Here is a 27,382-nt window from a genome sequence, read left to right as displayed (position 1 = left end):
TACACCTATACGGGCACATAGTTAAGGGATAAGGAGATTGCTACTAAGTAACTCATTCTCTACTAACAAGGGTACTCATCTCAAGAGGTACATTGGAATACAACATTTCAACTAACTAAGTGTAACCACCTCTTCTTCATTTTCTGTCGGTGCTAGGCATAACTCCACATGGATTCTCAACATTTTTATATTATAGGTTAAGGATAACTAATAGACACCACGTCTCAACTCAGGAAGGGTATCCATCCTCCTACCTATCTTAGAAATCTCTTGGAAGATAATGAGATTGCTATTAAACACTTTATCTCAACTCACAAAGAGTGTTCACCCCGAAAATCCCCTATTCATTCACATTCTTTAACTTCATTCATTAATTCATTCAAAGTGTGTGTATGTGTGTGCATATATGAGAACACTTTTCACAATAGCATAATTTCATTTACATTCAATCACTTGGTTAGACCTTCATTTATCACATTACTCACTTTAACATGCTTCACTTAATCATATAATTCATCTAGACATAATCTCTAGCATACTTCTCATAATAAGATTCATAAGTTATATTAACAATAATAACATCATAATCATCTTATTTCACATAATATGCATTCATGGCCTCTTTCACAATACACAAGTAACTTTACATTCATTCAATTCAAGATTCATAATACACATTACAGAACCATCTTCATTATCACTTCAGTCCACACATTAGGTCTTCAAAGCCACACTTACAATACATACCAAGTATATCCAAATTCATCAAGTAAACACCGCCACCAAGAAGGTGGACCATATTACTCAAGAGCATTTCATAAATAAAGCTAAACAACAAAACCAACTTACCCTTTGTACAAGCTTCCATAACCTATAAAAATTTCTTCAACAATTCATCATAATATAACCCTTAGGGCAGTAGCTAAACAACAACATCAACCCAAAGAAACCAAAGCTCAAAGACTACAAAACATGCTCATTTAACCAAATCCTTAAGCCAAAATTTGATTTTAAAAAAACTTTAACATGTTTTCATTGAAGTTTTAGCATTATAATAACAACTTATCATTAGAAACATCATATTTGAACCATTTACAATGTTTTCATGCAAGACCAATATTTAGAGTTAAAGATAGAAGAAGTTAGGGTTGAAAACCCTATTTGAAAATCTATTAGAAAGAACTCCTTGAATGGAAGAGAGTTCAAGGATGACTACCATACCTTAAGTAGAAGAGACCCCAATGATTTTGATGAAGAACTCGACCACCAACATCCCTCTTAGCTCCTTCTTGACTTTTAGCTTTTATGGAGTTTGAGAGAGTCTTTTTAGAGAGAGGGGTTTTGGGTTTTAAGAAATGAAGTATAAAATTAGGTATTAGGGTTAGAAACACTTTAATATACTTTAAATACCTTTAAAATATCTTCCTAGGTTCATAAAAGACTTGGGGTGAATTTACCAAACACCCCAAGTCAACATAGAAAAGTGACAGCTTTTTCGGCAGCTTCATAGACAGCTCCTACCAACGGACCATATGTCCATAAACGGCCCGTTGGAGGTCGTTCATTTCTTGGGAGTTGGCCTCTATCCTTTGCATGCATGATTTCCTTTTAGGTACAGTCGACGCCCAAGGTCGACGGACCGTTTGTTGACAAATGAACCATCCCTTGTGGTCGTCGTTTGGTCACTGCTTGGCAGCTTCTTCGTAAGAGATGGGGTCCTCTTCTTGGGCCCCTCGTGGATCCTAGGTGGAGTCTTACCCGTACGTTAAACCCCTAAACATAGTCGTCTAGGTCTTAGGAACACATCACACCATTTCAAACAAAACGAACACTTAAATCTTACAAAAAACACGTCAAGACACATGAACACTTTCTAAGGCACACCTTCCGAACGTCATGGACGTTCTTGGACGTTTGACCTCTAAGATTAACCAAACTTCACACACTGCCTAAGTACATCATTATAACTCATTTTAACACAAAATTAAGTCAAGAAATGTTCACGAAGGTCTAGTCACCTTAGTTCGCTTTAGGGTATTACAAAGAGTTAAACAACATAATTCATAAACCATGATCAATGCAAGTGAATATCATCTTAAGACATACTTATGATATTTCCTTGAAGTAACCTTGTTTCATCATAACTATGCTAAATTAATGTGAGAATTAGTCAATTCTTTGTTTTCTCATTATCCGTGGAAGGCACGTCATCTTGCCAATCCAAGCTAAGTCATTGTCCATGGAGGAGCACACTAATATGCCCATCCAAGCTACCATGGAAAGGTATCCTCTCACCAATCCAAGCTACCATGAAAAGGTAGCATCTCCTTTAACAATCCAAGCCATCAGAGGTATCATATCCTTACCAATTCAAGCTACCTAGGTTTTATCATCATAACTCATAAGTTCTTAGATTCATTTTATATGAACAAGATTTTTAACCTAGAATTGTTCAATGTGAGAAAACCCTTCACATTCATACATAAGCAATTTATATAGGAACTATCTCTTCCACAACAAGTACATCTAAATCATCAAATTCATAATCAAAGTTTTACTCTCAAGCCTTACACCTCATAATAATCATATGTGCTTCACTCTCAAGCAATCAATATCATAACATCTCATAAGCCTAAATATCAAAGCAATTCTAATTATAATTCATCAGTCATATAAATGATACATCTAAACCCACAATTTCTCTTTTCATGGGATCAAACTCAATTATATCAATTTCATCTTTCAATACATGAGTTAGGCATGGTACATGTAAGTCATCCTAAAAATATGAAATCTTATCATTTCAATAATAAACAATCATAATCCAATCAATTGGATCAACATTCATTAAAATCCACAACATTAGAATAAAACCCTAACTCAAATAGGGAATTTTGTAATTTTCGAATGGAGAATTTTGGGGGCTCCATGGATGAAAAGTAATCATACCTTGATAAGAAAGATCATAATTTCATGAGGAATAGAGACATTGACGTTGATGCTAGCTTCAACCCTTTCTTCTTTTTCAAGTTCTAAAGAGAGAAATATTTCGAGGAGGAGTCTTTGTTCTTTTAAGATTCTTAGAAGAATGATATTAAGTTGGAGAAAATTGGGGGTAATATATTTATATAGGTTTTTAGGTGAATGTTAAATGACGTAATATTGAATTAAAATAACGTGAAAAGACTTTTAAAACCCTGACTTAAAAATTGAAACAAGGCACGTTGGAGCTCGCCAAAGGCCACTCGACTATACTCGCCAAGTGAGCCTTTAGTTTGCTTAAATTTAAAGTAAGTCGAATTGGGGGCTAAGTCAACTTAGGCAATGGATATTCAGCTTTGGTGACACTCCGAACGGAACGGCGAGCTTGACTTAGCTCGCCTAAAGTTTCAGAAAACTGGATGGTGAAATTGAGCCAAAAAGGAGGAGCTTTACTCGGTGAACCACCAAATCGACTCGACATATCGCCAAGTCGAATAAGAAGTGAATATTTTCCTTTCTCCAGTTGGAGGTGGTATATTACTAACGTTTATTGAGCATTCTAGTATGGTTTTGGCTTGAAAAAACAAAATGGAGTTTGGAAGGACTCAATAATGAGGACTTTTTTAAATTTACTTCCTGGGTTTGAGCTAGGGATGGGATAATTAGAGTAATCTCTCATTTAATGATACAAACTAGGGATGGTCTATCTACTCAAGTAATGTTTGGTGTCTTATTGAAAAGGATCTTGGAGTTCGAGATAATTCATGGGGCATATGTTTGGTAGTTCAGTGACTATTGAATGTTGGCTAGGCCAAGTTCTATCCATGTATCAATAAATGTTGTTGTAACTAATTTTTTGCGCGATAATCCATGACCTCATTAAGATTATGTATGATTATTTCCTACTCTCTGTATATTAGAAATTTCGTATTTTCACATATATTAAGAACTTGAAATATTGTAAAATTTTTACTCTTTGATGAATTTTATCTTCAACATATTTTAAATTATAGTATTTGTTCTTTGATATAATTGATTTCTAGATATTAAATGATTTTTCATATATTTGTCTATTATCATTTTCTCTATTGTTTGGTACATATGTATGCAACATATACAATACTCCATTTGATGGCCTATTATTCATTCTTTAACCAATAGCAACTAGTTTTCATTGCTCTTCTATGTCATTGTCTACAAACACCCCTAAATATGTCATAATAAATTTATGATGTGAAATATAGAAACCCCTCAATTCTCGAATGTGTCTTCCTTAATTATTCTACAACTAATAAATCATTAAAATATTTCATCAAGTTTTTTAAAACTTTTTAAATCATAGTTACAAAAATGAAAATATTTTGAAATACATTATTTTTTTAGAAAAAAAGAACAACTAAAGAATTATGATCAAAGCAAGTCACATATTTATTATTCTGGAGTGGAGTGCACCAGTAGGAGGCAAATATTGGAAATAAAATCATTTACAAGTAATCAGGAGAATCAAGAAAGGTAACAAGTAGCAACAGTTTAAATAATTGAGACTCTTCAACTTTTTCGTGTATTAACCATTAACAAATAATAGAAAAGTAGAAATTGAAACATTTAGACTTTTCTTAATAAAGAATGTGAAAGGTTAAAGAAGAAATTTGTGAAAAATATATTATAATTTTTGTCCATCTATCTGTTTATATATCTTTCTATATGTATGTATGTCGGTCTATCGATCTGTCTGTTTGTACGTCCATCCATCTATCTATGTGTATGTGTGTCTCTGTCTTTTTGTTTGTCTTGCCTGTCCGTGCGTCCGTCCATCCCATACACAAGAAATAAGAACTAGACAAAAATAACTTTAATCATCAAATATACATAATAACACTACAAGTATGATAACAATCCGATATAGTCAAGAAACGAAATCAACTAATATCTCAATGCCCTCAGTTAAGGGAATTCTTAACAATAGAAATCGTAAGAATTAGTCATTCAATGATTTATAGTTTGCGAGGCTCTTGAGATATAAAAAATAATAGTTTTCCTTAACTTACCTTGAATAGTGGCTTGAATAACTTGATGTAGATAATATATTTTCTTTAAGTGGTTGAGTATATTGTGAAAATATTTTTGTTTCCTCAAAATCTTTTTAATATAAACGGAAAAGGGCCTAAAATATCCTTGAAGTATTGAAAATGGTACAAATTTACCATTCATCCACCTATTGGCTTCAAAATGCCCTTTTCATCCACCTATTGGGTCCAAAATACCCTTGTCATCCACCTTTGGGTTCAAAATTGACCACTTCTTTAATTGTTTTAAAATTAAATTCTTTAAAAACTTTTTAAAATACTTGCCGTTCAACTTTTGGTTATAATTTAATTTATTAATATAATTTATAAATCAACCCACTACCCACTAATTACTAACTAAACCCCACCCAAGTAATAATCCAACTATAATATAAAAATCGTCATAAACACTACTAAAGCACAATGAAATTATATATTCCTGAAAATGACATCTAAAATTATTCGACTCCAAATTGAAGCCCCAATTAAATTTAGATTGAATTGCTTATTTAGGAGGACACTTTCAATATGATTGATTGAATTTAGAAATTTATGATTAAAGGTAAAAAAGTAATACATCCCGAATTAATTCATGCACTTTTTTAAAATATAATTTTATAAATACTTATGATTTATTTTAAAACCTTTATTATATTATTTTGAAAAAAAGTTACCTATGAAGTACCATCACATAATTGAGACGTAAGAATAATTAAGATGAACATAGTCTGACTTTTAAGTTTATCGATAATTTTTATTTACACACTTGAATGTATGATAATTTACTTCTTTAGATATTTTTGCCTCAAATTTTTAAAAACACTCAATTTGCAGTAGATTTTCTTTTGTTGCATTAATAATGTGACGGGTTTATTAATTTGGAGGGGTTTAATTAGTTTTGGGTGGGTAGTGGATTGATTTATAAATTATACTAATAAATTAAATTATAACAAATAGTTGAGCGCCACGTATTTTAAAAAATATTTAAATAGTTTAAACATAAAACCGTTAAATAAGTGGTCAATTTTGAACCAATGGGTGGATGACAAGGGTATTTTGGATCCAATAGGTGGGTGGAAAGGGTATTTTGGAGCCAATAGGTGGATGAAGGGTAATTTTGTACCATTTCTAATACTTTGAGTGTATTTTAGGTCATTTTCCGTAATATAAATATGTAAAAAATCAGCAAGCTACCTAAGCTAAACTTAGATAGAAAAAAAAAGAAAGTAAAGAAGGCCTTAAGCATCTATACTAAGAAATGTTGTTACAAATTAAGTTATAACATTTTCTTTCTTCAATTGAGTAGATACCCAAGGGAAAGGTTTAATTAGCTAGTAACACCATAATAAAGAGAACAAATATGATCTTATCCATGAAATTATTGTTACACCAGATAAATGAAACAATTTTAGTCTCAAGTACATGTCACACACAGGAAAAAATAAACTTACAACACTCCCATCTCTTTTTCATCTTGAAAGTAATCTAAGACTTCTTCCTTGGATGAAAAAAAATAATTGGTAATTTCTTGCCTAGGTAGCTCATTGTTGTGAGAAAATTTAGCAATATAATCAAAGTACTTCCCTCCAGTTATAGAAACTTGAGAGCAACGGATATGTGAACAGAGTTAATGTTGAGTTTTTAATAAAGAAAATAGAGAAGTTTGGTGTTATTCCCACCAAAATAAATTAATGTAGTCTATAGCCATCACATTTAATTTTTATTTATTTTATAGGTTTACTTTTTTTTTAAAAGTCAAAAAATGAGATAGGCTTGTGGGGTCAGAGGGCTTTTTAACACTTTAAAAACTTCAGGGATGAATACAAGTTTACAGAAAATATAAATTAGTCTCTTTTTATATTTATTAAATATTCCATCTTTTTAAATTCATTTAACTATTCAACAATTTCTCTCTCTCCCCCCTCTCAACATCTCTTCTTCCCTATTTTCTTGTTTTTTCTTCAATCTTCTTCCCAAGTCGAAACATTCATCCTCTTATGATTAGATAAGTTTATTTTTCTTTTTCAAACAATTTTAGCTCCGTTTTACTTTTTTTTTGCATTCTAGTTTGGTAGAATTGAAATTTTTACAAAAAAAATTGATTGTTCTTGATTAAATTTGTCAGAATTTGATATTTTTATGTTCATGTTTATGATTGCACATCTTTAATTGTATTTTTCTTTGATAATGGTTTAAAAAATTGAACTTTTATTTACATTTTCTATCGATTAAAAAAAATTATGTGTTTTAGAAGACGTTAATGGTGTTTTGGCTTATGTCTTTTGCATTCGCCCTTTCTAAAGTTATTGCTACTTGTTTTGCATATTTGATAGAGTATTTTTCTGTTTCATTTAATAGACTAGTGGTCGATAGATTGATCACTACAAATTTATTTTTGCTTATAGATTATAAATTATGGCTAAAGATAGAAAATCATTAAAAATAAAATTGTTTCTACTGCTTGCATCAGTAAGAAACATAAAAGTTGAAGAAGTTAATCACTTTGCAAATTTTTTGCAAGAACAAGGTGACGGTTTATCGTGATTACTTTAGAAAAATTCTAGTTTATCAAAAGCTCTACTCTGATTTCAAGTAAAATTGTTAAACTTGATACATTTGTGGAAGAATTTTAAATTCAAGAAATAAATGTTTTCTTATATGTTGTTGCGATGTGCGAAATATTAAAAATAGTTACATGACATCTAATTATATGTGAACGATAAGTCAACTTGTTTCAACTTAAAGAAAATTGTTTGATTATGGGGTTGAACTGTTAGCATACCCCGTGAATAAAAAAAAGAGCAAAATCCTTTAATATTGTTAATTGTTTTATTTCAAGGTGATCAAGAAATCACTACTGAAAGGTTGCTAAGTTTTATCAAATGTATTCAATTCAGATTGGAGCAAAAGTTGAAGTGTCTGTTAGTTTGGTTCGTGCACTCGGTGCTGTTGTTAAGGGATTCGTCGAAAAAAGTGGATTCAAACCAAATCAAAATAGTAGTTAATTTAAATTTCTTTGAGAATTATCCATAAGGAAAATAGTCGTTTAGGGTAGCATAGAGTTGTTTGAAGAAGTCTGATTTGAATAAACAGGGTAAAAAAAAATTTAATAAGAAGAATAATGCCTTGTATGCTTTATATGATTTTTCTAGGAATTTCTGATACTTATTATCTATCATCTTATCGATATATTATAAGCTCTTATATGGTTATGTAGTAACATAGACTTTATTAATATATCTAATCTCTATTGACTGCGGAGTTGGATATATGAGACTTTATAAACTTGTCTAAACTCACTTAATTGTTTAAATATCAATAATTTATTTTTCATTAATTAAATATTCTCTTTTTTATATTCAACTAGTCATAGTCTATACATATTTATCCTAACCTAGTAAGTTTATTATGGATGAAGGTCTTAGGATAGACTTGCCTATAAAAAGTCAAGTACCAAATTAAGCCTAATCTATCCTATACTAAAACTTTCATCCATAATAAACTTAGTGGATTATGATATACATGTATAGACTCTAACTAGTAGAATTTTAAAAAGAGAATGATTAATTGATAAAAAATAAACTATTGAAATTTACACAATTAAAAGAGTTTAAATAAATCATATGATCATATAAAGAGTAAGCATAAGTTGAACATAGTAATTAGAGGTGTATGAGGATGAATTGTGGATGAACAAATAAAATTCTCATAACATACTTGTGTTTAATCAACATAAATTCCGCATAAGAATGTTGATTGTATAACCACAACTCTTTCTCGTACACCTTAGATCACTACCTCCAATTTATGTGTACTCATACATGATCACATGACTTGTTTAAATTAGTTTTATTGAATAAATTTAGAAATACAATTTATTATTACTTAATTTTACTCCATTTTAAATTTTACTAGTTATGATCTATATATTAGTATCATATTTTAGTAGGTGCAGTATCAATCATTGTTTAACATAGATATAAACCTGAATATATCTTACTAATGTCAGAGTGTAATTTACATTTTTCAGACAGACATCACGCAAATAGAGATATATCGAATGTATAAAGGGTCTATATATTTTGACAACCGATAAATATTTATATATTCAAGTTTTACAAAGGTAACAAAATTTATACTTAGATTATTTCTTATTGATTATTTTATTTGGTTTATTAAAAATAGCATGCATAATAATAATATACATGCATTAAATTATACAGCTTGATATCATGATAATTTTTTAGAGCATTTTTTTAGTTAATCATTCTAATTCATGCATTAAAATCATTTCATTATGAATACCATGAATTTTTATATATCAATAATACATAATGAGTGGACTTGATAATATATATTAATAGGTAGTGTACAAATATGTAATATTTCAATTGATCTAAATTAAATCGGAAATAATTTCTACAATAGCTGACACTAAGTTAATCAAAATTCTGGGGTCAATAAAAAAATATCCCTCGACACCATTTGATTACCCTTTGATTTGAGGATATATGCATTTCTCTCCCTATACAAGAAAGAATAGATATATACGATTCAGAAATAAATTCAGATTAATATGAACTGTGACTATTTAGAATATTGGATAGAAACTATGAAAAAAATAAGATTATTAAAACAATTAATGCAAGAAAATTTATACATGTAGCAAAGAACCCAAGATATGTTATACATAGAATATATAACGTAGAGGAAGTTACATATTTTATAAAGTAAAATATATTTTATCATAAAATTCTTTTGATAATTGTTCTAATCTAAATATTTCTTTAATATTATTTATTGTATATTCTATGTATAACATATCTTGGGTTCTTTGGTACATGTATAAATTTTCTTGCATTAATTGTTTTAATAATCTTATTTTTCCATAGTTTCTATCCAATATTCTAAATAGTCATAGTTCATTTTAATCTGAATTTATTTCTAAATCGTACATATCTTTTCTTTCTATATCTAATTCTTGTAAATCTATTTCATACCATTCTTGATTTAATATATCTTCTATATCATGATCAAATATTTTTTCCCATATAATTCTTTTTATGTCAACAATTTCTATATCTTTAAGTATATATAAGATCAAAGTTTTATAGATTTTTATTTCATCATACATTGTGATCATGTTTATTTATTTATGCAGGTTTATTTTCAATTATTCCTTCCTATCATATCATAATTCAATTAAATTCATATTAGTCTATTATAAGCTAGAGTATCGTTATCATGTTTTTCGGTCACTACTAGCATCGTACTTTAGCGGATAATTACTGCTTATCAGCGCCTCAACCTTGTGTACTCCCCTAACGGCATCCCTCGCCTACCGGTTTCCACTGTGGGATGGCATAGTCTAGCAATTTTCTCCCTGTTTCCCGTTTACTAGCAAACTACAATTCATGATTCAAATATTTCTAGTATATAATAACTAACATAAATTTAATCAATCATATATATGATATTAAGGAATATATGAAATTAGTTCTGCATAATGGTTAAACAATATACCTTTGTCTCTTGATTTTCCATGCTATCTAAAATATCTGACTTGATTTCGGATTTCTCCATTTTTTAACTTAGTTTTTATCTTGAGAGAGGGTTTTGAAAGAGTTTTTATTAACTTAAGCTTTTGTTTGGCATTGCCTGCCTTTCATTTACAATTTGGCAATCTATATATACTAAATTCTAAACCTGCACATAAGTGCGCCTACTGTATACTTTACGACTTTTTAAACAAAACTTTAAAAATGGCCGGCTATACACATTGGCCTTTCAAAAAAGTAAAAGCTATTTACTATACAAAGGAATCTTATCTCTTATTTTTACATTTTTTCAAAGATATCTATCCCTTTGACTGCCACCCTTTTTTTTGTTTATATCTATCTTTATGTCCTTTTCTTCTTTTGTCTTTGTCGTCATTTTCTTTTACTATAACTCTTTTTCTTCATCCTTATCTTATTTTGCATTCTTATCTCTTCATCTTTATTCCAAATCAGCATCTGATATAACGTTATCGTCTCCATTGCATTTGAAACATCTGTGATCTGGGTATTTGTGTCCAATAAGTTTACAATATCTAATGAATAAGTCTTCTGAAATAAATTCTTTCTTTAATACTCGTGTTGTAGGTTGTTCCTCTGGCTTTAGTAATGATAAAATCCATCACTGAACTTCATCCATATCTGCTCTTCTTAATTACCTTGAGTTTGAATATATCATAACTTGATCTCTAGCGTAATAGCTCCATATGGCATTTCCATTTAAATAATTATTTGCTAATTCTTGTATGATAATTGATATACCAATTATTCTTTTATTGGCATAAAAACTTGGTATTTCTATCTTTGGTACTTCATTCTGATGCCCAATATCTTCTGGTATGATCATATCTTTTGTTAATCATATCTTAATAACTTGAATTGGAGATTTTACCTCCTCATAAAATATTTCTGCTGGTGCTGTATAAAACTTAATATAAAATAAGTTTCCTTTTGTAACTCTTTTATATGTAATAAATGCTTTGTATAACTCTAGTATTCCACTGATTTCTTCTCCATCATATGTATATATTGTACTTAGTAATCCATAACTGTAACATGTTTTAACTAGATTAGCACTAGTTTTTGGTTGTGCTATAAGTCTATTGTATCCTTGTAATTTTTTAGTTATATAGTCTTGACTTGGATCTTTGGTTTGGTTAGATCTGGGGTTGAGATTTAGATAAGTTTGGATTCTATATATATTTTCAATGTAGGTTTGTGTAATATAATTGTATCTTTTCTTTTCACTCTGATTTTGTATACTCACTGCATAGGTAGAAGTTCGTGGTTCTATGGGTATTTGTTTTGGTGTATTTTGAATAAATGGTTTTGCAAATAACTGGTTTAAATTTGTATTTCGTGGTTTTTCACTAACTTTTGTGCTTGTACCTGCAGCTGTATTTAAACAAACATTATGGATTTTAGGGAGTTTCCCATCGTCTCCTTTTATCTCTGGAATTTTACCGTCTTCCGATCGACGTAGCTCCGCATTTTTATAGTCATGCTGCTGACTTATATTAGCTTTAGACTTCAGGTTATCTTCATTAGTCTTTAGCTTTTGTATCTCATTGTCCATACTATCAACTTTAGTACAAAGTGTAGTAATGTCTTTGAGAAGCTTTTCAATTGTATCTTCGTCTTTGTTCTCAGTCTGAGTAGCTTTGTCTTGATAGGTAGTCTGCAACACCATTCTTATTAGTCTTTATCACTTCAATTGTAAATGTAAAATTTAATATATTTAATACCAATCTTCTAATTTCTTTCGTTGTTACTGAATCTTGTATTTTTCTGGTTAACCACCATTTTGCTTGTGTATTATCTGTTCTTACAATAAATTTGTTATATATAATATATGGCTCAAATGTTAATAAACATTTATATACTGAAAATAATTCTTTCCTATTTATTTCCCATTTTATTTTCGTATTTGTATATGTGCCTGAATAATATCTACAGTGATATTCTATATTATTATCATTATATTTATATTTTAATACTCCTCCATAACTTTTTTCACTTGCATCAGTTTCTACTATATAAATAAATTTTTTATCTTCATCCGAAAAATATAATTTTGGTAATGTTTTACATAATAATTTTATCTTTTATATTTGTGTTTGATCTCTATTATCAAAATGATATTCTACATCTTTCTTTAGTTTTTGTTGTAATAGTTTTAAATTTTCTGCTAATTTTGGTATATATTCTCTTACTTGGTTAACTAAACCTAAAAAGGATTGTAATTTCTTTTTTGTATCTAATTGTTCATTCGAGGTTATTATTTTTTGTACTATATGCGTTTGCATTTTTATTTCATTTTTATCTATTTGTATTCCTAGAAATTCTATTTGTTTTTTTCATTATTTCTGCTTTCTTTTTACTTAAACTTATTCCTGAGGGTTGTATTATACGTATAAATTTTTCTAATAATCTTATGTGTCCATCTTGCGTTTTAGAATATAATAATATATCATCAATATATACTACACAATTTTCTAGTTGTTTAAAATAGTTATCCATAAAATGTTGAAATCTACCTGGTGCATTTTTATATCCAAATGGTAATACATTCCATTCATAAAATCCTTGTGGTACTGTGAATGCTGTAAGTTTTTTAGATTCTTCTTCTAACTTTAAATGATAAAATCTTGATTTACAATCAAATTTACTAAAGTAATTATATCCTTGTATTTGTCTTATCTTTAATATTTTATTTGGTATTGGATAATTATATGTTTTAGGTTTTGCATTAAATTTCTATAATCAATTACCATTCTACTTTTTCCTCTTTTTTGTTCACTATATTTATTAACAATAAATACCGGACTTGTATGTTTACTATTACTTTCTTGTATATATCCATTTTTTAGTAATTCACTTATATGTATTTTAAATTCATTTAAATCATTAAAATTATATTTTATTGATTTTTGTGTTATTATACTATTTTCATCAATCAGTTAAATTTTAACTTCTGTTTTATGTTTTTCCCATCCTTGTAAAGGATCTTCGCCATATAAGAATTCTAATTTTTCTTGGATTATTTTTACTTTATCTAAGGAAAATATAATTAATTCTATTCTAGGGTCTTCTTCTTTTATATTTTCTAATTTTTTGTGTAATTTTTTCACTGCCTTTAATCCATTCTGTTGTTTTTCTTCTTTTGTTACCTACTCTTCTTGCTCCTATCTTTTGTTTACATGGTGTTGTGAACCACCAGTGTGTTTTTGTTATTATATGTGGATATAAATTTTCTAAAAATGACATTCCTAATAACATATCCTTTGTTGTTAATTCAAAATTATATATTTCGTCTACAGTTAATATTTTATCTCATATTTGTATTTTATTTTTTATATTTTTTGCCTTGTATGAGATCATACTTCCTTCATTATTAAATCCTGTTACTATTATTGGTGTTTTTAACTTTTCCCATTTTTCTTCTGGTAAACAATTGTATTTACATATATTAGCCTCTGCTCCTGTATCTATCATTGGTGTATAATATCTGTTATAATATCCTTCTATTATTATCTTCGCGAGTATATATATTTTCATATATTTTTTATATCAGTCCTTTTTATTATGACTTTTTTATTTTGATAATTTATCGTTAGTTGTTTATCCTCTCTATTATATCGTTTTACTTGTTCTAGCCATTTTATTCCTAATGTTATATTTTCATTTCCTTGATATATTTTAAATCTTATTATCATTGGTATACCTCCAATTATTATTTCTTGTTCCGTTGTTTCTTCAATATTTATTAATACTTTTGATAATTCTGAACATGAGTGTTCCTTAGTTATTATTTTATCTTCCATTACTAACTCTCTTGTAATATAGATTTCTTCTTGTCCTATATTTATTAGTATTAAATATTTTCTTTGCTCCATTATTCCTGTTATATAATAATGATGCGGTTTTATTTCTTCTTCTATTAATTTTTGTGAAATTATATTTATTCTTTTGGAACTATTTGAAGTACTCATTTTTGATGATGTTTGTGGTATATCATTATTATTTATTCTTTTTGATGTACTTAGTCTTTCTTATACTATCTCTAAATCTTCTTCTATATCAATTTCATTATAACTATAGTCATTATTATCTATAACCGAAACTATTTTTTCAAAGGGGTTTTCTATTTTTATTTTATTTATTTTATTTTTTACTGTTATTTTATGTTTTGTTGTTAAAACATATAAGTTCTTACATCTGGCTGTAAATATTTTACTTCCAGGTGCTAGTTCTATTCCTGACATTTTCCAATATAATACTAATGATTTATCTATATTTCTGTCATTAATTGCTACTGAGTAATTAACACTTATTATAAATTTAAATTTTTGGTATATTAAATTACCTTTTACTACATTATTATACTTTTTTCTATAGGTTGTATAATTCTGTCATCTGCTAAATATATTTCCATAGGTGTATCTATTCCTTCTCTAAAACATGCTTTTATTAATATTTCAGTTCCTCCTAAATGCACATATTTAATTGGTTTTTTTGCATTTATTTCTTGTATTTCTTTATTAATTATTCTCTTATTTATTATTGGTATTTTAGCTTTTCCTTTGGTATACTTACAATCTATGATATGTTCTCTTTGGCTTACTACATAATATTCTTCTTTTTGTCTTTTAAACCAATTTTTTATTTTTGGTAATTCTAATATTTTTTCTACACTTAGATCTAATTCTTTTCCTTTTATTTGTTCAAATATACTATTATCAAATATTATTTTTTGTTCTAAAGTTTCTTCATCTTGACATTCTTCTTTATTTATTATTTGTATATCTGCTTCAGTCATTTATATTATAAAATTCATTATTTGATTCTAATTCTATGTCATTATCTATTTAATTTTCAGATATTTCATATATACTATCTTCACTTTCTAAATCATAATCGACGTATTCTATTTGTGTATATTTTTCTGTTTCCATAGTTATTTCTGATGTCTGTTTCCTCTTTGAATTTTTAGGTAATTTACAATCTTTAGCTATATGTCCTAATTTTTCACAATTATAGCAAGTACATTCCGTCAATTTTCTTTTAGGTCTAAATGGTCTTTTAGTTTTGTAATTTTTTACATAATATCTCTTTCTTGGTTTTTTTTATATTTATATGTTGATCTATATTTTTTATAATTTTTATTTCTATTATACTTCTTTTTATAATATCTATCTGTGCAACCAAATTGAGGTGCTATTTTATTTTTGCAACATGCTAAGTTTTTTACTAATACCTTTTCCATTTTTACATCTTCTTTATGTTTTTCACATAGTTCTGTAAACCATCGTTGTAAAAATTTCATTCTAGCTCCTAAAGTATCTGTTAATTCTGCTTCATTCCAACTTTTTATTATTTTTGAACTCAAAGGTTTTGGTAATTTTGTAAAATATAATTTTCTTATTTCCTTACTTTTTTCTATGTTATATGTTCCTTTATAATATTCTCTAAATGCACATGTATATTCATCTATATAACACATATTACATATTGCCAATTTTGCCATTAAATTTCTATTTATAACTTTTTCTTTATTTTGTTCTTCTACTTCTGTTGTCATACTACTAAATTCATTTCTTATAGCTATTTCTTATTTATTTAATATTTCCATAGATGTTATAGTTGTTTCTTCATTAAATTTTTTATTATTTCTTAAAGTCTTTATACTTTCTTCCGTTAAATTTTGTAACCATAATTTTACTGTTCCTATAAGTGTTCTTTCTATATATACTGGTGTTTTTGTCATTCCTATTTTGTTATCTATAATTGTTTTGATATATATTCCATCCAAAATTGAATTGTTTTATTTATATCTGCTACACAGTCTAAATCTAAAAAATTGTGTTGTTCAGTTGTTGGTTTAGGTGTCCATTTATTTAATCTTTTATTCCATAAAATTTTTTCTTTATCATATTTTTCATAACTTACATTATAATATGTTGGATTTCAGTATTTTGGATTTTTTACTCCTGATGTACTAGGTTTTTCATTCATGTCTATATCTCCCGTATTTATTTCTACATTTTTTGTATTATCTATATTGTCTAAAAGTTCTGTATATGTTTCACTTATCTCTGAGTGTTGTTCTTCTAAATCATCGTTGATATAATCAATTCTTACTTCTGGCAGATTAGTTAGATTATCTTGATTACTTTCGTCTGATTTATCTTCTAATTGCAATCTTTCTTTAAATTTGTTTATCTCATTGCTAAGTTTCTTTTCTTTTCTTTTATGTTCTTTTTCTTTTTGTTTTATTTCATACATTTCTTTCAACATTGCTAATTCTTTTTCTAATTCTAAAATTTCTTTATTTTTTACTGTTTCTATTTGTTGTACTTCTTTCTTCGCTTGATGTTTTATTTTTTCAATTTTCATTTTTCTATCTATTTCTTCATTTTCTTTTGCTATCCTCACCATAGCAGTTAAACTATCTTCTAATTTTACAGTTTTTTTTTTCCTAACATTAAACTTAAATTGTCACCTATTTTCTTATATCTTCTTCCTAGATTAGAAAATATTATCTTTATTTTTAATCCTTCATAGTTTTCAAATATTTTTTCGTCTATTGCATATTCTTCCTTATTCATTTATAAATTATGTTGTAGTTGATATTTTAGATTATTTATTTGTATTTCTAGATATAAAATAATATTTCTTTGTGCTATTATAGATTTTTCACAAATTCCTGCAAATATATTACTATTTAGTCTATTTTGTCTTTATCTTAATTCTTTTCTTTTTGCCATTATTATTTTATTAAGTTCTTGTTTATATTCATTATTCATCGTATTTTTAAATATTTAATATATTTTGATTCTAATTTGAAAATAATATCTATCATTTCTTCTAATTCTTTATTATTAGTTTTTGTAATATTAAGTTGTTTATATTTTGGATATAATTTGTTTAATTTTCTTATATAGATGTGTCACGAGATACTCTATTTTGTCTATACACATAACATTAAAGGGCTCGGGATCTTTCGCATTATTAGTTAATTTTCTACATTCATTATATTGAATGATCGTCCAAGCTCTCATTTGAATAATCACTCTAGGTTTCCTTTGAATTATCACCCAAACTTTTATTTTCAATAGAATCATTGTCGTCATTAAATGAATTTGTTGGTTCAATTGGAGGCCTCATATTGACATTTATCCTCAATGTAGGCTTTGAGTCATCAATACCAATATCTAACATGTAAATGCTCACGTGCCTATTCTTTTTTATGAATGTGAAATGTATTTTTTCCCTCTCATTCATTTAATAGCAATCACATCGTCATATGAGCTATTGCAATGCAACACAATTGACACTATCATCCTACTTAAAGATTTTCAATTCTAGCTTTTGGGAGACTCCTCCCATACTCCCATATAATCACTTCCAACAACAACAAATTCAGCTACTGTCATTATAGACTACAAAGATAGATACTATATTACAGTATCAGTCTTTGACAATCGATGAGATACAAAATCTGTACAAAATGCGATTGAATGAGATTGGGGTCAAAATTGAGCTCCTGCATTGACTTAAATATTTTTAATGCTTCTAAACTACTGAAATGTATCTACTAAAGAGTTATCAAGTGAATATAAAAAATTTCTCAAACTTCTAAAATGATGAAAAACTTATTATGAAGTTTTCTTTTTTTTTTTTTACAAAAAAAGGAGTAGGAGATGATGATGGTTTTACCTTTGAAATGGATATTATGGCTGGAAAAGTTGTTGGAATCGACAAAACAGCAACAAAAATGAGCTGATTGTTGGAGACTTTTTCTTTTTCTAATATAATTTAAAACATTGGAAATAAATATATTAATTCACTCTATATTTGTTGAAAAAGAAGAGGGAGACCAAAGTGGAGATGAAAACTTAGGGGGATCTTTTGTATGTCCTAAGTAGGGAATATGGATGATGTCATTAATAGTGGGTATACCACATATTTTCATGAATTTTGTCTTAATGTCCAATTAAGTTTGAAGACCGACTATTTTGTCAAATCTCCCAAGAAAATAACATAGAAAGATTTCCAGATAAAAAATACTGCAAAATTGTTAGAGATAATTATTTTATTAATAATTTAAAGACGTACATTTATAGATATAATCCTAACTAAAAACATAGAAAAATATGCTACTAACTTATCATTAGAATTCAAATAAAGAACTAACTCTTTAATTCAAGTCACGTAGGACTCTAGCAAAATAATTTTAAAATCCTAAAAGTAGCTAACTATTTTATTTCTACAATATCGTGAGATATATTCTGAACACTCCTTCGATTAGAAATTGTAGTCTCATATGAAACTGACCTTGTGAATTAATCTGTCAATCCATCTTTTGTCTTGCAAGACTTCTGTGCATCTTCTATTGGATTGAATGAGAAACTCTTACTCTCATTTCAACTTGTAAAATTTCTTGCTTAGTACACTACTAGAATTTTGGTCTACAACAACATTTTCGCATACGTTGCAAAAGGACCTAAAACCGTTGCCATAGTGCTACAACAACAATTTATCAACCGTCTCACCTGCTCGCGTTACGATAGCTCTATTATAACAGTAAATGTAACGGTTCCTGAGAGGGTTACTATTGGAACCTCTATTGCAACGGTTTTCCTTCCATCTATAGGCACTATAATATTAGAGCAGTTGTAACATTTAAGAACTGTTGCATTAGGGGTTGTGGTAACGATTAACAACCGTTGCGATAGAGTTTGTTGCAATAGAATATTGCAAAAATTGCATACTAATGGAAATTAAAACTAAATATTGCAGCTTATCAAAAGTTTCAAATGTCAAGAAGCAAAAGAGTCGAGCTAAAGCAATAGGTTTATACAACTTTCAATCAATCATATAGAGTAAGGTCTGATCATCACTGCTTTCATCATCCCCTTTGTTATCTTCTCCACCTACAAAAGACTAGAAAAATAAAAGTGTATTGAGAGCAAATGTGGAAGTACGATAGTTCAGATTGAAGTAATTAAATCATTTTTCTAGATCTACTCCACATTTGTGCAAGTGAAACAAGCAAACATTTCATTTGGTCAATCAATTGTGCGTAAAGAAAAAGGCAAAGCCAAAGGAATGGAAGGTTTAATAAGCTAGATCAAAATCCTACTACACTTATCGAGCATATTTTTGTATTTTTTTAATACTATCATGTATCAAGTATGGCATGCTTTATTGAATTAGCATATAAAAGAATACTAGTCAAAAGGCAAACAAACCTCTGAGTTATTATTTTACAAAAAGGATAAAACAAAGAGAATAAGAGATCAAAATTCACTACATGCCTTCTGTTCTTTTAAAAGAATACTAGCCAAAAGGCAAACTCACCTATGTGTAATCACTGAAAAGAGTTGCTCAACAATGAGGGCACGTTGGGTTCGAAAGGAGAAGTATCAATGCAGTTGATATGGAAAGCATGGCTATAAGTAGGGAGAAATCAATTTATCCTTATCAGAGAATTCACAAAAACAAACAAAGGGCTATTTAGGACCAATCAACTCTCTGTACAAAAAGACAAGTAATGCATCAATAAATGCTAGATCAAAACAAGAATCATGGAAGTGGAATAACTGTTGAAAGAGTCTTTGGAAAGTATCAGAACTAGAAACTTCAAGGTATCCATTAGATTGAGATGATGCTGAAGAAGAAGGGTGTTTGATAAGAATCCTAACTAGCAAATGGAGCAAGCCAGATATGAAAAACAGGACAGCTAATATAACTACCATAAAAAGAACAATTGGACTAATCTTGTTTCTAGATGGAGTGCACAACCAGGTAAGTCCTAACTCTATGAAGGTTAGTCTTAATGCTGAAATTTTGATTAGTAATGAAGTCAATCTGCAGCTATATGCAAATGGGCAAATTTATGGTGGTCAGTATGATTAGGAACAGAAAATTGAGAATCCAAATTCCAAACAGGATGTTAATAATAACAAGGAGAATGGGATAGGTACTAATATGTAAATACATCAATCTCAACAAAGATCCTCAGATCTACCAGAATACCTTTCAAAAAATCTCCAATAACTTTGAAAAACATATTCCTAACATTAAAAAAAAGCCAACAAATTATTAACCATAACCAATCGAATGAGAACCTCAACCCTAACTCCTATATGGCCATGAAAAAAGACCATACAACTGAACCTACTCCCTATATTGTTATGCAAATCATGGCTGCAAGACTCAGACACAATCAAGCCATGAATGAAGCACCTATAGAGTTGGTTATCCCTAAAGTTACTACCAAGCACAGCTTACCTGCGATCATTTTCAAGGGAAGGAATTTTAACAACAAAACAGGAAGGGACAGAACTTTCAAACTTTATTCAAACCCTTCCGATTCACCATAACTAGTCATATTCAAGCCATGGAAGTTATCAAGGTCGACCAAAACCAACAAACGAGTGGTCCAAAATAGGCCCTCACTGACAGGCAACAGTGGATTTCTATTTTTTCCATTTTCATTCTAATGTATCTCTTGTTTCATGATTCTTATTCTAACTCTTTAAGAATAATAAAAGAGAAACTTCTCAAATCCTAGCTACTCAAGCGATAGGTGAAATAAAGGAAGACATCATCAATACAAGGGTAATCAATATCGATTGAATAACTCATGGAACAACAAATACAAGATCAATATTAACAGAAATATGGTCTAAAGTATTCGATTTCACCATAACTACCAACAAAGCTTTTAACCCATAGTAGCTAAAAATTAATGGGAAAAGCCCAAAATAAAAAATAACACATCAAATACACTAACTACACCTCAACGATTAAAGGAAAGAAAAGATATTAAAGAAGAAAACTTAAACAACTAAAGTTGAAGTTTCTTCTGCTATAACATCAAAGATGTAAGAGCAAGACCTCCAGTTGCTGAAGAAAAACACATCAAGATTTCTCAGAATTCACTTAAAAACATTCAACCCTCTATTTCTTTTGATTTCACAAGAGTTTCTAGAGAGAAATGGGTTAACGATTGAATAAAAAAAGGGTCTAAGTTTGCCCTAGAATTACAGACAAGAAGAACTTACCATAAGATTAAAATTCCTGTAGAACTCCACAAGCTTGCCCTGAAATGGTGTCCTCCTTGTTGAAAAATAGGTCAAAGAGAAGATGGTGTTAGTGTATGGTCTTTTGCTTGTTGAAGAGATGAGAAATGACTTTAGAAAATGTTTGTATCGATATTCTGATACCTTAGAATGTTAGCGTTATTTTGAAGACACTCTACAAGTTAAAGCCATGGCTATACCTCAAACGACCATGGTGGACTCGGCCAGAGGCAGGAAGCGCTGGCCAGGGTAGATGGCGCAATGCTGGATGGGTATGATTCGCAGAGAAGATCACTTTTGGAACTAGTAGCAAATTTTTGTACCAACCAGTATAAAATTTTAGTTTATTCCATTTTCATGTTAATGTATCTCTTGTTTACTATTGTTCTAACGTAAATCTTCAACAATAATGAAAGTGAATTTTTGATATCCTACACTTGTGAGAGGTGAAATCAATGAATACATCATCAATGCAAGGGATTCAAACCCGATTGAACAACTCAGGGATAGTAATAAAACATCAATTTCAACTTAAATATGAATTACAGTAGTCTATTTCACTATAACTCCAACAAAACATTAAACCCACAATAGCTACAATATAATGGGAAAAACCCAAAATCAGAGAAGTACATCCAATACACTAACCACACCCAAAGATTAAAGACGAAAGAAGAGATTCAAGAAGAAAACCTCAAAAGCTCAAACTTGTAGTTTCTTCAGCTATAACCTCAAACATTGAAGAAGAGAACCTCTAGCAATATAAGAAGAAAATCTCCAGATTCCTCAGATTTTTACCAGGAAACATACATCCCTCCATTTCCTTAGATTTCACAAGATGTTCCAAGAGAGAAAAGAGAAATAGGTTCAGATTCGTGTTTATCTTTCCCTAAAATGACAGATACGAAGAACTTACAACAAGATAAATATCCTTGCAAATTTCCACCACTTCTGAGCTTAAAAAAAAATACAGTGCTGAAACTTATTTTTAAAATAAGCAGTTATGTGTTTGGATAAAAGTATTGAAGTTAAAAAAAAATTGTTGATGTGTTTGGCAAATAAATGCCGATAAACAGCTTTTTAAATCAAAATGTCTGAAATACCCTTTAAAGTTGTTAACATAATAAAAGTTAATTAATTTATATTTTACAGCCATAAATAATTATATTTTGCTATCATTCACATATTTCTTTCTCATCACAAATTATTTATAAGAGGAATATAAATTTTTATTTAAGTTATATGTGCAACTTATTTTACATTTTAATAATATATAATTTGAATAGATCACTTGAAAGATTTAAGATTCTTTTTATTTTCATTCATTAGATATAGTAATTGTCTATCATCTATACGTGAAAAGGGAAAAATGGAAGAAAGAGATGTTAGGGTTATGTGGGTGATTTGGAGATTGTATAAAAATATTAAGGGCAAAAAGGTAAAAATGTGGTCAACTTAAAACAGCTTATAAGCTAAAAAAAAACACCCCTACCCCAGCTTTTAACTTTTGGCTTAAAATAAGTTTTTTTAAACTTAAAATAAGCTATTTTAAGTATTGTCAAACAGCTAAATAAGTCAAAAACCAGCTTTCAAGTCAGTTTGACCAGCTTTTAAGCTGAGCCAAACAGGCTCGAAATATTAGGTCAAAAGAGAAAGAAGAGTGGCAGCTTTTGTGTTCTTCTTGTTGAAGAGATGGGAAATGAACTTACAAATGTTTACCTCGTTAATTTTGATATATGATGAAGAGAGAAATAAATTATATTCAGAAAATTGATTAAAAATAAAATAGAATGAAAAGCTTATGGTGGGTTCAGCCAAAATAAGAGAGGGAAATCATGGAGGGATTTAATAACCGTTCGATAGAAAATAATTCGCATTAAATGTTGTTATAGATGACTTTATGACAACAGTTTTCGTAATCGCTGCGATATGTAGGTCTATTGCAACAGTTTTCACACAATGGCAATAAATTTATTACCTTGCCGTAGCAATAATACCCAATCCTTTTGGCAACGGCTCAAACTGTTGCAATAGAACCTCTATAGTAACGGTTTATGAAGAGTTGCTAAAAAATCCATTGTTGTAGGCCTAATTTCTAGTAGTGGTAGAATCAAAGATTCGACAATATTTGTCTCCAAATAATAATTAAATCATTCTTCTATTAACTGACCAACATTAAAAGAAATTTTTGTCAATATGAGGAACATCCATTTATAGGTATAAATTCTAACTAATATATATATATATATATGTTGTTAATTCAAATAACACTATAATAACATCGTGAATTATATGGAGATTTTCCTGGAGATTAGTATGAAATTCGTATGAAACTTATTTTCCTCCGAATCTTTATACTAATTTCCAGAAAAATTCCCATGTAATTTACATTTTTCTTATAGTGTAAAGAAATAAATCTTAAACTTAAATAACATAGGACTCTAGTATAATAATTTAAAAACCCTAAAAATAATTAACTATTTTATTTCTGCAATATCCTAATACATATTCTCTAACAGTTATAGTCACAAAAAAATTCAGACCTAACTTTCATCATTTACATGAACTCCATAGTCTGTGTAAGAAGAAATTGAATCAAAATATTTTCAAAGCACCTTAAACGAATAAAAAACCAACTACTTAAGGAATTCATTAGAAGTTGCAAGCGACAAAGAAAATCATAGTAAAGCTATTACTATAAAATAGAAAGAAAAAAACCAGTGTTGTATTTGTCAAAGAAGCGTAACAGAGAAATTTTTAAAAAATATACCATCAAGAACAAAGGAAAAGGAGAATTGGAGCATATGTCTCAAAGGGTATTTACGTGTAATAAAAAAAGAGGAAAAAGATAAAGGATTGTATTTTGAGAGCAATCTTACTTGAATTTTTGTAGTACATGAGATCTGTGACAGCTGATAATAGGATTACTTTAGAATAAGCATTCACCATTATTTCAAGCAACGGTTCACCTTGAAATCTCGACTTCACCATTTCATCTGGCCTCTAGAATATGGAGATTGAAGTACCAATGCAAAAGGAATGGTCTTTATTTAGGATCTGCACAATGTGATTTCAAAATTTTAATTTAGTTAGAAGCTAAAATACTATATCAACACTATCTACCAAACAAAGTATTATAATATCAAACCTTATACATGCATTATTTTCTCTAATATCATTTAGCAAACAATCCCTAAATATCATCATCTCAAATTGCAACAACAAATAATAAATTACGTCAATTAATTTATCCCAGTGTTTTGGGAGGCGAGAAGCGGAAAAAAGCGACGAGGGCTTGCTTCACAGAAGCGAGAAGCGTGAAGCGAAGCGCGCGCTTTTTTAAAAAAAAGCGACATTTAGTATAAAAATAAAAAAATATTAAATAACTAAATAGAGGTAATATAGTCTTAGATTAAAAGAAAATCGATAGTCAATAATACTCATAAGTCATAACATATAAAGCAAAAAATCAAAAATATAATTAAATCACAAAGACTCAAACTCCTATTCTTCAACAAGATCCTCAAACTATTCAAGTGCCATAACCAAGGGTTATAATTGGTAATCATCTTCTTCATCATCAGAAGTGTCAAAAAAAAAAAAAAGAGCTGCAAGCATACACACTGATCACAAAATAAAAACGAAAAAAAAAAGCAAAAGAATTGAAAAAAAAAAAAGGAGGCAGTCAGTAATTGTGAACTGAAACAGAGCAGATCGCAGCAGAGATGAAGAGAAGAAGAAGAAAAAACTACAGCAGTCGCATCGTGAAGAGAAAAGAAACTCACAAGGATGAAGCAAAGGCGAAGATTATATATTTCAAGAGAAAAGGAACTCACAGAGATGAACTAATAAACATCGGTTAAAACTTACCTGCAATCTGATCGAGGTATGAAGAGAGACACAGTCTCAGTCGTGGTCGTGAAGAGAGAAGAAGCGAAAGAAGAGTCGTGAAAGAAAAATTAAGTTATATTGTATATTTCAGATTTTTTAAAAAAAAACTAAATTTTTTTTTAAAAAACCCTAATTGTCGCTTTTTTATAAAAAGCGCGCTTTTGCCTTAGTGTCGCTTCTCGCTTCTTTATCTGAAGCGAGCGCCTTTTTCAGATCGCATCGCCAGAGCGCCTTTTTCAGATCGCATCGCCTCAGGAGAAAGAAGCGCACTGGTGTCGCCTCGCTTTGAAGCGCGCTTTAAGCGCGCTTTTTTGCGCTTTTCACAACACTGCCAACGTAGTGTTTAGTAGATTCTTTTATCTATAATATGTGTAGAATGCCTAAATACATTGTCTAGTAGAACTGTCCATACTTAAATATTTTAGATGACATTAACCAAAAAAAATGATTGTATTAGAAGCAGACATTACAAGTACACCTGAATTCATTATTCCAACTGAGGAGTTGTCGTCCCATGAACACTTCCCATTTCAACCCCACAGTATATATAAAGAGGGTCTGAGATACCTACAAAAATAAAGTGAACCACATTCAACTAATTCAGAAACCGAAATTGAGAGGACCGCAGAAAATTTATAAAATTATAGTTTCGACTCTTAATATGAACGCTTAAGATCACTAATGGAGATAAGAAGATATACTATCTTTATATGATCATAACACATGAAGTAATAGTACAATCATTATATAGTTCTAGACTCCATGTCCTATCTCTAGTTGTTAGACTTAGGCTGGGACTTTGAACCATACCAATATATTTGTAAATCACACTAATTAAGAGATTATGGAAAATTTTAGTAATCAAATTAGCTACACTTAGATCCTTATTTTATCTTGGTGAAAGCATATGTTATAGGAAGTGAAATCACATTAAATTAGTGGAAGCAAGAGTTGCGAATCAAGAGAAGAAAATTAAATAACTAGAATGCATATGACAATATTAATGAAGGATCTTAGAATTACAATTGAATGAAACTTCCTTTGTGTTCCATATTTCATGTTTGTATGTTCTTAAGAACATTCTAATGTTTAGATATTAAAATAGAACTCTACTCGAAAGATCTCTATGATTTGTTATTCAGAACTTTCACAATGGAAGGATAAACAAAGTTCAACACTTACATCAATTGTCCCATTTATTGATTTCTAAGTATCATCTACCTTGACTTGTAAAATAATAAGAACTTCAACAGTTTAATGTTTTAATTATAATCAATCCAAGGGCAACAAAACACTCAATACACATACAAAAAGAAAGATCAAATTGATACCCATGTTTAGAAATAAAAAAGGAGGAGATTCATAAGGAAATAATGAACAACTTATTGTTAGACATTACAAAGCAATGATGCAGCGGAAATATTGTGTGATCGACATACCTCCAGTCATTGTTAGTGATGACATCGGAGTCTACAATTCTTATTTTCTTCGAAGATTTTCTAAGCACTCAAAACCTCACTATTAGATGGTATGAAGTTTTTTATTTTTTAGAAGTAATATATTTAGGGACCTTTGAACCCATGTAGGGGATAATGGGTAATTAATCACTATCCACTAGTGGGATAATAAGTAATTAATCACGTTTTCATTAGTGGGATAATTGATAGTTAAATACCTTCTCATTAGTAGAATAATGGGTCCATGAAGTGGGATAATGAACTCATGTAATGTCACGCCCCTTTTTTTTTCTCAAAATTTTTTTATTTTATTTTGTTTTGAAAGAAAAAGAGTTTTTCCA

General features: G+C 29.1%; 1 protein-coding gene and 1 long non-coding RNA gene across 2 annotated transcripts; both read right to left on the bottom strand.

The window, feature by feature from the left end:
* Positions 1–11,045: 11,045 nt before the first annotated feature.
* LOC107022143 lies at positions 11,046–12,293 on the bottom strand. Its single transcript, XM_015222836.1, has 2 exons — positions 11,993–12,293; positions 11,046–11,107 (listed from the first exon to the last, which is right to left on the bottom strand). The coding sequence occupies exons 1-2, from the start codon at positions 12,291–12,293 to the stop codon at positions 11,046–11,048; spliced, it is 363 nt and encodes a 120-aa protein (XP_015078322.1).
* Positions 12,294–19,343: 7,050 nt separating this feature from the next.
* On the bottom strand, positions 19,344–22,615 carry LOC107021471. Its single transcript, XR_001457033.2, has 3 exons — positions 22,387–22,615; positions 21,676–21,730; positions 19,344–19,549 (listed from the first exon to the last, which is right to left on the bottom strand). It is a non-coding gene; the product is annotated as an uncharacterized LOC107021471 (long non-coding RNA).
* Positions 22,616–27,382: the final 4,767 nt, after the last annotated feature.

This window comes from Solanum pennellii, chromosome 6 (genome assembly GCF_001406875.1).
Source record: "Solanum pennellii chromosome 6, SPENNV200".
NCBI classification, from domain to species: domain Eukaryota; kingdom Viridiplantae; phylum Streptophyta; class Magnoliopsida; order Solanales; family Solanaceae; genus Solanum; species Solanum pennellii.
The sequence above is the reverse complement of the archived record's forward strand: the minus strand, read 5'-3'. Positions and strand labels throughout refer to the sequence as shown.

Excerpts from the sequence above, each read along its gene's own strand:
- LOC107022143 (XM_015222836.1), bottom strand. The coding sequence starts at position 12,293 with ATGGTGTTGCAGACTACCTATCAAGACAAAGCTACTCAGACTGAGAAC. Across the intron at positions 11,108-11,992 it reads TTGTTTAAATACAGCTGCAG|ATCACAGATGTTTCAAATGC; the intron begins GTACAAGCACAA and ends ACAAATACCCAG.